The sequence below is a fragment of the Cicer arietinum genome, chromosome 7 (genome assembly GCF_000331145.2).
Source record: "Cicer arietinum cultivar CDC Frontier isolate Library 1 chromosome 7, Cicar.CDCFrontier_v2.0, whole genome shotgun sequence".
In the NCBI taxonomy this organism is placed as follows: domain Eukaryota; kingdom Viridiplantae; phylum Streptophyta; class Magnoliopsida; order Fabales; family Fabaceae; genus Cicer; species Cicer arietinum.
Window position 1 is genome coordinate 53185636 of NC_021166.2, and position 13301 is coordinate 53198936.

Below are 13301 nucleotides of genomic sequence, written 5' to 3' on the forward strand. Positions count from 1 at the left end.
AAGTATTTTGTTAATTATTATATATTATTTTTTATTGTAGTTTATGCATTTTTATCATAAAAAAGTTTATGTATTTGTTTTAATAATATAAAAATCTAGTTTTTGAAAAAGGTTTAGATTTTTAAAAATAAGCGTATTAATTTACAAAGATGTCAATACAAGTAAACTGAGCCAATTTTTTTAGAAGTATTTTAAATTTTGTGTTTACATTCAAGTTTATAACTTAAAATCCTAATATACAAATAAAATATTATATTTAATTTACTAATTAAAAATTTAAAAACTTGATACCAACAAAATTTTTGTTCAAGCTCCATCATTGGTTTCCCGTGATATTAACAAATCTGTTATGGATGATTTTCTTTCATTTTGAAGGTGTTTTGTTATGACAGTTGAATACAGTGACTATATTAATTTGAATGTATAGATGATTATTGAGATAAGTGCAATTAGGTAAATTTATTTTGTCTTGTGAATACGTTAAGATCCTTCTAAATTTGGAGCTCAGATTCTATTAATATGTGTAGTTATAATTAGACCCTTCGCATAATTCGTAATAAAAGTGCACATTAGTCATTTACCATTTATTATATAGTTTAATTCGGATATACAATATTAATGTCATAATGTAAGTTCCAGTTGCTCTGCATTTTGAGGTAGCAGTCTCTGTTCTGTTATTGAAGAACGGAAAAATACAATATTAAATATTTATTTATATATATAAATAGAGCATATAAAATAAGAGGATTTTTATCGCGAGAGATGAGAATATTAATTTTTAATCTTTGTATTAAAATTAATTATCAAGATTAAAATGTCAACTAAAAAGCTGAAGTGTATTTTTTTTTCAATTATCTTCTTTTTCTAATGCTTTGATCTCTCTATCATCACTTTTATTTGCCCATCACCCACTTAGGAGAAAGAAGGCAAATAATTCGTCCAAGCATTGTTATGGGATAGCAACACAAATGAGAATCTCAATACAAAATAGAATGACAAAGTATCAAAAAAGATTAATAAAAGTCGAATAAAATACAACTTCATCAAAGTCCGTCTTTTATTCTATAACATAAATTTTATTGATATTTACTACCATTCAAAGTCTGCACGTTTGTTCTATATCATAAATTTTATAAGTATCTACTACCATCTCATGTCAATACAAAATTCAAAATTCATGTTACAGAACAAAAGACATGATTCAATTTAAAAAAAAGAAGATATATGAAATAGTGATGGACTAATAAAAGTATTATTGAAAGATAGAAGTCAAGGGAAGAAATAGAGGAGGTGGGTGTGAATTAAAAAAAAAAAAGTCATTTAGTTTTTTTTTTTAGTGCATATTTTAATCTCGGTCATTAATTTCAATTTAAAGGTCGAACATTGATACTCTCATCTTAAAAGATCCTCTCACTTGATATGTATATATATATAAATAAAATTAACAAATTAAAGTAGTGGCAATAAAAGTAAAAATAATTAGAATGGATCTTAGGTTGATTCGAGTGGCGAGAGCTCAATTCTCTTAAACAAGTGATTAATAATTCTAATTTTAATTTTGTACTAAAAAAATTTAGAGTGAAACAGATTTTTTTTGTTTATCGGAGTGAAACACCATTTTAATAATTGAAATTATAGAGATTGAGAAATTTAATTCTCACGGATACAAAATAACAAATTGGTCATTTAAATTAAAGAAACTCAATTAGTTATTCTTGTTTAATATGGTATGAGATTAACAACATTCTTTTTAAATATTCCATTCAACATTTTATGATTTTGCCACAAATCCTTATTGCATACATCCATATGCGATTCCCTCTCTATTGTTCTTGTAATTCCACTATTTGATAATAAAAATTATCCTTTTTGAGCTCATCTCCAAGAACAAATTGAGATTTATCGATGAAATTGCCTCTAAACCAATAACATAACATCTTTTGCATGATCTATGGGTCTGCTACAATAACATGGTTCTTTTATGACTTCAACGTTTCATTTGTATTTGTAAAGCTTTAAAAATTTACAAGAATTTTAAAAATTAATTATTTCATAGTGACGTATTTTGAATTTCAAATATCAAGACGATCTCACATTATTTCAACAAAAAAATCTTGACATTTCCAACCACCTCACCTAAATGACTTCAATGTAAAAAGAAATATATATTTTATGATCTAATAAGAAATGTACTTGTGCAATTTCTTATACATATAGTGTCGCTACTGATTTACGAAAATATACACTTTATGACCTAGTAGAAAATATACTTGTGCAATTTCTTATACTTGTGGTGTCGCTACTGATTTACATAAACCTATAAAAAATAAAATGAATTTACTAAATTTCTTAAAGATTTAAATTATCAATACTCTCGTGATAGATATCAAAATCAATTGATTGAACATCTTCCATTAATTAAATTTCATCTCCTTTAATAGATAAGAACACCTTTCTTTGGGTGATTGACACAAGTTACATCACCCATTCATTTCAACATTTTTCACTTTTCATTCAATTGAACCTTTTAGTATGCACTTATCTAATGGTTACAAAACAAGTGAAACTATTTTAAGCACGGTCAAAATCTCATAGTCCATAACTCTTTGTTATGTGTATAATATTTACGAGTTTTATGTAAATCTCATTTCTCTGCCCAAATTGACATAATCTTTAATTTATTATTTTACTTTCCAAACTAATAGATGTTTTATTTTGCCGAGATCAAAGAAAATTATTGGTATAGTTGAAAGACATGGTGATCTTTATGTCTTCAACGCTCATGCCACACGTTCATTACCTATTTCAAAACATTCTTGTAATTCTATCGCTTTTATTGATGAAGCTTCCTCTTTACTGCAATATAGATTAGGCCACAAAAGTTTGTTATATCCCAATGTACTAACTTTTGGTTAGATGATTGGTTTGGATATAAGCTTTGTGATTTCTTATAAATTTTTCTTATAAATTTTTAATGATGATGTCCCTTTGCTCACAAGGTTTCATATTTTATTCTTAATGGTAAATCGCTCATTTATAATATATTTAGTTGAGACATTCAATTCCTACTGTTGATATAAAAAATATTGGTATTCCTATTGTCTTTAGTCTTAATTGTATTGTCTGACATTATATACTACTTCTGATTTGTTAACCTTCAAAGATGCATATAATACACAAGTTAGTAATTAAAATATTGTATCCTTGGGCAAATTGATTTGGATTCAAATTAGTCCCCCTAGAAAATCATGATGCTTTGATGAATTATTTCAAATGTCATCGCAACAGATGATACTTCAGCTAAAAGAGGCCTTTCATGGGTTTCTTGTTTGGAAAATGCTCAACATATTTTCTTGAAGTAATTCTAGATTGCAAGGTCAATCTAACTTCTCTATTGATGGTGCTAGACACTTGTAGCATGGATGGGGGAATACAAACTAAAGATGTTGTGCTTTCGCTTATTATTTAATATTTATTGGAGTATTTGGTTTTGTAGGAACAAAATTCGATTTCTAAAATAATCACATGAGTTTGCAATAGGTCATTTATAATATCAAGCTAACTATTTATTTGTCAGGTATTAATTCCAAGGGATGTCTCAACCCTTCTATACACGCCTTTAGGGTCCTCAAAGAGTTCAACATTGTGTGCCATGCTCCAAACTCTCCAATGATTAAATAAGTGATATGGCAACCCCTTTGTTGCCTTGGGTAAAATGTCATATTGACGGTGCTTCTAAGGATTTCCTTGGTAGTTCTGCATGAGGGGAACTTTTGAGAGATCATTATGGCTCCTTTTTGGATAAATTCACAACTAGTTTAGAAGTTTCGACTGCTCTTCAGTTGAACTAACTAATGTCATGTTGGCTATTGAGTAGACAATAAAAAAGGATTGAACTAAGATATGGTTGGAGTGAATTATAATATCATTGTTCAAGATTTCAATAATTCCACTATTGTTCTATGGCGTCTTTGAAATAGATGGAGTAATTGCATTCAATTTATCAAATAAATGAACTAATGCAAGTTTTTTATTACTGATTTTATTTGATTGGATTTTATGCTACCTTGTATTAAAGAATAATTATTCCGTAATAGAGTAAAACTTACTAGTTTTCAATTTAATCAATAATTTGATGTCTTTTGTTGTCAATTATTGCACTCTGATATTCTATTCTTTGATTTTATACCATGAGATTTTCCAAGAAGGAGTTTTCAACGAGACATTTGAGCATTTCAAATTTCATTGCTTACTCATGTATTGGCTTAGTGTTGGGTATTGGGCTCCCTTCATATGTGGAGAAATGCCCAAATATTGTAGTCCATGTGTTTCACTTATTTAAATGGAGAGTGGTCTAATTAGGATTATAAAAGAGATGCTATTTTGATAGGAAAGACAACCACCAAAAGAGGAAACAGAAGAGTAACCATATTCCCGATTTTATTAAATCAGTCTCAGAAAAACATCGATTGTGTATTCATTAACCGTTGGATTGGGTTGATGTTTAAACAGCAGGTTCGTAACATTCAGGTCTTCGGTTTCAACGATCGGATCCACAAAATGACGTTTAGAATGGGATAAATCGTGCTTGCACAGAAGCAGGTTTTTTAAGTGTTTTTTTTCTTCTTGCTTTTCATTTGTAGGTTTTAATGCTTTGTTATTTTGGCTGATTGTAGGCATAACATGTGCATCATTTTGAGACTCTCTTGTATCCTTATTTGATTATAGTAAAACTATTTCTTTGGTCTGGACGACCCGTGGTTTTTTACCCTTGCATTGAGGGGTTTTCCACATTAAAATGTTGGTGTTTATTACGTATTTTTATTTTGATTATTTGCTGCCATATATTTATTGTTGCTCCTCACGGGTTCTTGCAAGTTGAAAGAATTTTATATCGGTTGTGTATTACTTGTTATTGCGTTTCTGTGTTTATTCCCCATCAGAGTGGCATCAAAGTTCTTGGTTGAAGGGTTATTTGACTTGCTTGAAGGATGGAGACAAATATGAATATAGAGATGATATGTTTGAATGATACTAATTACCATTTATGGAAGGAAAAGATGAAAGATTTGTTATTTGTAAAGAAAATGCATATTCCTATTTTTTCTAAAAAGTCGGTTGATAAATCTACGAAAGGATGAGATTTTGAACATCAACAGGATGTGGTTTTGTTAGGCAATATGTAGAAGATAATGTTTATAACGATATTCTTAATGAGACAAATGCAAAAACTATGTGGGATAAGATAGAGACTTTGTTTGCCTCTAAATCAGGGAATACTAAATTATTCTTATTGAATAGTTCTATAAGCTTGAAGTATAAGGAGGGAACCTCTATTTCGGACCACTTGAGTGAATTTCAGGGGATCCTTGACCAAATGTCTGGAATGGGTATCAAGTTTGATGGTGAGCTATTGGGACTATTTTTACTGTTATCTTTACCAGAGTCTCGGGAGACATTTCGAGTTTCTATAACGAGTTCAGCTCCTAATGGTGTTGTTTCTTTGGAAACGGATAAGCGTGGTGTTTTGAATGAGGAGGTGAGAAGGAAGGCACAGGGTTCTTCATCTCAATCTGAAGTTCTTGTCACTGAAAATAGGGGAAGAAGTCAGAAAAAAGAACCGAATGGTGGTAGAGAAAATAGCATAAGCAAGTCCAAGTCTAAATACAAAAATGTGGAGTGTCATTATTGTCATAGAACATGACACATACAGAAGAATTGTTTTCTATGGAAAAAGGAGAACAAAGGCAAGAAGGGTAAGCAGAAACAAAGGGGTCGTGATGATGATAATGATGATGACCATGTTACTACTGCTACTAGTGATGATCTTGTTATTCTTTGTGACTATGAGTCAATTAATCTTGTATCTGATGAGAACATGTGGATAATTGATAGTGGTGTTACACTACATGTTACACCGAGGAAAGAGTTCTTCACATCTTATACTTCAGATGACTTTGGAGTTTTGAAGATGGGTAATGATGATGATCTATGGTAATTGGTGTTGGTGATGTATGCTTGCAAAACAACATGAGAATGCAATTGTTGCTTAAAGGAGTCAAACATGCTCCAGATGTTCGCTTCAATTTGATCTATGTGCATATGCTTGATGAAAGTGGTTTTGATAATCATTTTTCTTTTGAAAAGTGAAAACTTAGTAAAGGTAACTTGGTTGTGGCTAGAGGGAAGAAAATTAGTAAATTGTATTAGACAAAAGCTTTGGTTGCAAAAGACAGTGTAAATGTCGTGGATATGGAATCATCTTTGTGGCGCCGAAGGCTTAGCCATATTAGTGAAAATGAGTTAAATTGCTTTGCTAGAAAGGATGTGCTACCAGGATTGAAGAATGTAGATTTGGAGAAATGTTCTCACTGCATGATTGGTAAACAAACTAGAGTATCTTTCAAAAGGCATCCTCCCTCTAAAAAGTAAGAGTTGCTTCAGTTGGAGCATTCTGACGTATATGACCTTTAAAGGTAAAATATTTTAGTGGTGCACTTTATTTTGTTACTTTTATTGATGAATATTCCAAGAAACTATGAGTTTATGTTCTGAAGACAAAAGACCAAGTGTTGGAGAAATTCAAAAAATTTCATGCTTTGGTTGAGAGGCAGACAGAGAAGAAGCTGGAACGTGTTCATACTGACAACAGTGGTGAGTATTGCAGATCATTTGATGTCTATTGCAAACAGCAGGGTATAACACATGAAAAGACTCCTCATAAAACTCCTTAACTGAATGGTTTAGCAGAGATTATGAATTAGACACTTGTTGAGAGAGTGATGTTTATGCTCTCTAAAGCTAAGCTGCCTAAACATTATTGGGGTGAGGCATTGTACACGACGATGCATGTTATTAATCTTACTCTTACTATCGCTTTGAATAGTGAGGTACCAAACAAGGTATAATTTAGCAAGAATGTCAAGTATGATCATATAAGAGTCTTTGGTTGCAAGGCTTTTGTGCAGGTTCTGAATGATGAAAGATTCAAGTTGGATGCAAAGTCAAAGCTGTGTATCTTTTCATTGGTTATGGTGAGGATGAATTTGGCCACAAGTTGTATGATCCTATAAACAAAAAAGTTATTAAAAGTCGTGATGTAGTCTTCATAGAAGACCAAACTATTGAAGACATTGATAAGGTGGAGAAGACTACATCTGAGAGAAATAATGTCTTAGCTGATGGTGATCCAGTTCGATCACCTGTTCTTGATTTGGATACTACTGATGGTAATATTGAGAATAATGAGCCACATGATTGTATTGATGATCATCGACTTAGAGATGAGGTAAATATTCCGACTAGTGAAGATCATGAGTTGTCACACGATGGAAATCTTAGTGATGCTTCTAAATCATCTCTAACCCAACTCAAGAGGTCTAAGATGCAGAGACAACCATCTACAAGGTATGGCTCTGACGAGTATGTGAATTTGACTGATGAAGGTGAACTTGAGTGTTTTTGAGAGGCCATAGAGAGTGAAGAAAGTCAAAAGTGGTTTGATGCAATGCATGATGAGATGAAATCCTTGTATGATAATCACACGTATGATTTGATGATATTGCCAAAAGGCAAAAGAGTTTTGGAAAACAGGTGGGTCTATAGAGTGAAACTCGAGAGTAACTCAAAGTCTCCAAAGTATAGAGCCAAATTAGTGGTGTAAAGTTTCCGTCAAAGAAATGATGTTGATTTTAATGAGATTTTCTCACCTGTGGTAAAAATATCATCAATTAGAACCGTGTTGAGTTTGACAGCTACTCTTGACTTAGAGGTAGAGCAAATAGATGTAAAAACGACTTTCCTTCATGGTGATTTGAATGAAGAGATTTACATGAATCAACCTGATGGTTTTCTTGTTGAAGTCAAGGAAGACTATGTGTGTAGACTAAGAAAGAGTCTATACGGTTTGAAGCAAGCTCCAAGGTTGGTACAAAAAGTTTGAGTCTGTTACGTGTGACCAAGAATACATGAAGACTACTTCTGACCATTGTGTATTTGTTAGAAAATTTTCTAACGATGATTTTATTATCCTGATATTATATGTTGATGACATACTTATTGTTGGAAAAAATATTTCCAAGATTGACAGGTTAAAGAAGCAGTTGAACGAGTCTTTTGCCATGAAAGATATGGTAGCAGCTAAACAGATTTTTGGCATAAGAATCATGCGTGACAGAAAGGAGAACTCTTCAGATGTCTCACTTATTTAAGTGGAGAGTGGTCTAATTAGGGTTATAAGAGCGAGACTATTTTGATAGGAAAGACAACCACCAAAAGAGAAAAGAGAAGAGTAACCCTATTCTCGATTTTATTAAATCAGTATAAAAAAAAACATTGATTGCGCCTTCGTTAACTGTTGGATCGGGCTGAGTTTTTGACAGCAGGTTCGTAACATTCAGGTCTTCGGTTTCAACGGTCGAATCGATGAAAAGACGTATGGAGGGAGGGATAAATCGTGCTCGCACAGCAGCAAGTTTTTGGGTGTTTTTCTTCTTGTTGCTTTTTATTTGTAGGCTTTAATGCTTTGTTATTTTGGCTGATTGTAGGCATAACATGTGCATTAATTTTGAGACTCTCTTGTATCCTTATTTGATTATAGTAAAACTATTTCTTTGGTCTGGACGACCCGTGGTTTTTTACCCTTGCATTGAGGGGTTTTCCACGTCAAAATATTGGTGTTCATTACATATTTTTATTTTGATTATTTGCTGTCATATATTTATTGTTGCTCCTCACGGGTTCTTACAAGTTGGGGGAATTTTATATCCGCATCATTTAGTCCATAAATTTTATTTTGATTATAATTGTTAATACAATTGTTTGATTGAGGTGCGGTAATTAAAAGGTGAGTATTTGTGGGTACCAATATAATTAGATTATTTAGTAATCTGTGAGGCTGTGATGTTTATTCACTCATTTTTTATTTATTAAATATAATATTATGATAGAAGTCTCTACAAAAATTAAGTTTAAAATTAATTTTTAAGTCCTAATTTCTGTTATTTAATTTCATGAGCTTTAGAGCTTAAAAATTTATAATAAATACATTCATTGTTAAAATAATTATGGGTTTTTCAATAATTTTTATAATATTTATAACATATCTATAAAAAAATCTTCAAAAATAAGAATGCTATATACACAAAATTGACTTAACGAAAGAAAGTAAAACTGTTAAAAAAAATATTGTGGAATTTGGGAACTATTCATCCAAGAAAATTTTATAAACCAAAAATGAAAATTTGAAATTTTAACATATTTAACCCTAATTTTGAAAATATGTTGCCAGGTGGCCCACAAGTATATTTATGCATGAATATAACTGTTAGTTTAAAAAGTCCAATCCTCCGTTTCTGAAAAAAGCATTGGTATATCAGAGACATATAAAAATCCACACCTTAAACGGGGTACGATAGATATAATAAATAAGATAGAGATTAAAAAATTAGGTGATTTGTACCAAAAAAAAGATGATGTGCTACCGTAAAAAAGAAAAGGTGATGTAATAAAAGAATAAAATAAAAAAAGATTAAAAAAGTGTTCAGTAAATTTACCGATTTACCCTTTAATTTGAAAGAATAATGATCCACACACTATTTACGGTACACCACATTCACACTCGAAAAAAACCCGGTATTGTTGGAATTGAGAGGCAAAGCTAACCTCACCCACGATCTTATACGACATAATGTGAAACAAAAAACATTATAGCATTATTATTTCATACATAACCCTAAATATCCGAAAAGGGAGAAAGATACATAGAATCAAACCTAGCATCACCAAAATTACAACAACAGAATTACGATAATAATAATAATAAACATCATACAACATTAAACCCCAACCCTCGATCTTACACTATATAATATTATCCCTTCTTCCTAGCTAGTTCCTATCCATTATTACATAAAAACATGTTCACATCAACGATTTTAGTGACCTTTCTTTCACTGGCTTCCTCATTCTTCTCTTACCATTGTCATCACCATAATCATCATAATCATCCTCTTCTTCATCATCATTATTAACATAATCTAATCCCTCAATATCCATCTCCGAACAACAAGGAACAACATTAACATCAACACCAACAACAACATTATTACTACTATTATTATTATTATTACTATTCTCACCCCCTCCTTCAATAGTAACACCTCCACCACTACTATTATCATTCTCTTCTCCATTTTTATCACTTCTTCTTTTCCTCCACAATGGACCAAACCCAGAATAATAATAATATTCATTATTATTAATATTATTATTATTCGAACCTGAACCCGAACCGGACGACTTCTTCGGTCGGCCTCTACCTCGGCGAACCGGTGTGCCGACAATGCTGCCACCATTATACATTTCTTTGCAACTAGAAATTCTCCTCAAAGCAGCTTTATCAACAACCTTCTTACCACGTTGATTATCATCAATCATCATCGTAGAAAAATTCTCTATCGCAGGTTTATTATTATCATCAACTTCTTCAGTATCCATCATCGAAACCACACTGTTTATTTTAATATATATTTTTTGGTAGCATTATTATCAAACACAAAACAAACAACATAGTTTTTCGTAGAATCGAACTAAAAAAAATAAAATAAAAAATAAAAAACCCTAATGGGTTTAACAAGTAAAATAAAGTAAAATAAAAAGAAATGGAATTGGGATTTACGTTTACTTACCTTTGAAAAGCTTCAAACGAATGGTTATTTTTGAAAGCATCGTGTTCGTCATCGAACTGTGTGAAAAAAACGAAAATGAAATAAAAAAGAGAAACCCATTTAACCTAATTGAAAGAAAGTTGAAAACTTGAAGAAATGAGAAGAAGAATAATAAGAAGAAGATGAAGAACCCTAAAAAAACCCTAATAGATCTGAGAAGAAAAAGAAACCTGGATTGAGTTGTTGGAGTGAAAGGGGATTACATCCCATGGAGATTGGTTGAGGTGACAAATGTGAGTCTGGAAAGTTTCAACAGGAACTGAACCATTTTCAAGTAATGAAGATGAACAAGTGAAAAGAAGAGGGGAAAGCTTCGCGTTTTTTCGGATCCTCATAAAGAAGAGAACAAACAATACCCTAAATATTCTCACATTTTTCTCTCAATCAAAATGCTTTTTATACTCTCTCTCAATCAAATTTTTTATTATTATTATTTTTCCTAGATCTCACTCTCTATCTTTTCTTTTTCTTTTTCTCCACCTCGATCATAATAATAAATAAGTTAATTAATAATAATAGTAATAATAATCAGGGTTTTTGCTTTCTCGGTTATTCATTCATTCCGATTCATTCATTCAATTTTGTTGTTATTAAATTCATTCATTAATTTATGTGTTTGTAGTTTACAATTTCTAATTAAAAAGTATTTGAGTTTTGCTAAGACGCTATTACCCTTACGTTTTTTAGTTATTTACTCAACGAATAATCAGCTGCGTGCTAAAGGAAAAACCCTGCCGCTATAAACCACGTCATACTCTAGTCTCGTTTGGTTTGTCGAAAAGTGATTTTTTTAATTTTAATAAAAAAAAAAATGAAATGATCATGTCGTGACAAGTTCACAGTGCAACCCCCAAAGCATAAATGCTAGATTCCGTTCAACTTGAATTTAAGCATTCTTATATGGTTATTCCATTTTCCATTTGGTCTTATCTAAAAATATCAATGGAAGGGTATTATTGTCATAATATTTTTTCTACTTTAAATTTTGGATATACGATGGTAAACTTATTTTGTCTACGTAATAATTCCTAAATTTATATCATTTTCTTTATTTTATGATGATGTATGATTTGGTTTTTAAATGAAGGCGCGTCGTAGAGACGCGCGAAATAATGTCCCTGCGTGCGGTAGAGATGGCCAACAATGCTGGCCCACGTAAATATGAGATGGACCATTGTACTTGATTGGGTCCCATTGAGAGCCTAAAAGGATGAACGGTTGTGATGCTGATTGAAATTGAAGAGAAATTTTGATCTGCATGACATGAAAAGTTTTGAAAACATTGGGCCTTTTGGGTTGAAGATTCCAAAAAATTAGAGGTTATTTTTTGTAAGGGCAACATATACATACGTGGCAACAAAAAGTTGATTCAATTTTCCAGACATTATGGTTGCCCGTATATAACCTTGCCAATTGTTTGCCATGTCATATTTAAATTTGGAAAAAACAAAGTTCAATTATGTGAAATATATACCCTTTTTATTACTACTTTTGTATAATAAAAATAATTCCATTTTATCCAACATTTCTATATATGTTAGTTTTCCGTTGAGGTCAGACTTAAATGATTTATTCAATCAAAAAAGTACATAATACTTTCATTGACCATTAATTTATTGTTAAAATTGAAAAATAAATTTGACAATTTGTAATGGAGGATATTTAAGTTTACATACTTGGATACAATTATAATGTTTTGTCTCACAATGAATGATTTATTAGACTATTTTGCATATATTATTATCAACAATTTATTTATTCACTATCATCATTAATACGAAAGATAAAATATAGTAAATTGAGAGTGTTGAATGTAGTATTAATTAGTTGATAAAATAAAAAAAAAATTAATTAATATTATATTATTAAATTTAAAATTGAAGGATCATTAATTTTATGACAATTTTTTTGTAAATGAATCATTAATTGTGAAACAGATAATATAATTATTATCACATAGATTTTGTATTTTTCTACCATAATATTTTAAATTTTAAATTCAAACCAAGAAAGATGAATATTGAGGGAGATTTTGTATTTTGCTTTCATTTGATTCTTCTTAAGATAGCATCTCATTTTAAAGATTAAATTTAAAACTTATTACGAGCCATTGATAAATAAATTATTGATTTATACTAAAGATCCTTTTTATGGTTAAATTAGGAGAGAGACGAATATGATAAGGGAGTTGGATAAGAATCCCATATAAACATATAAGATCTTATCCTATTTTGTATTTTCCTTAAAAAGAAAAATCTTATTTTTTATTATTTATTTATTAATTATTTTGTATTTGACGTGCAAAGAAATTAGAATACTAGATAGTATATATTATTCTATTATATATATTAGATAAATCAAATAATTATATGATATATAGTATATGTAAATGACAAAGTTATATTGTAAAAAATATATTTAATTAGTTTTTTAAAAGCTTAAATCAATTTTCATATATTTAAAATTTTTAACAATAAATTTTTATTTCAATATTATACATTATTTTTAAAATTATTTATAAACATTTAAATTATTTTATCATTTCTACTTTTTATTTAAAATAATATTAATATT

General features: G+C 30.2%; 1 protein-coding gene across 1 annotated transcript; it reads right to left on the minus strand.

The window, feature by feature from the left end:
• Window positions 1-9691: 9691 nt before the first annotated feature.
• Window positions 9692-11274, minus strand: LOC101493472 (uncharacterized). The gene is made up of 3 exons (XM_004510770.4): window positions 10898-11274; window positions 10689-10744; window positions 9692-10510 (listed from the first exon to the last, which is right to left on the minus strand). Exons 1-3 carry the CDS (start codon window positions 11060-11062, stop codon window positions 9922-9924), a joined length of 810 nt encoding a protein of 269 aa, XP_004510827.1. The 5' UTR covers window positions 11063-11274; the 3' UTR covers window positions 9692-9921.
• Window positions 11275-13301: the final 2027 nt, after the last annotated feature.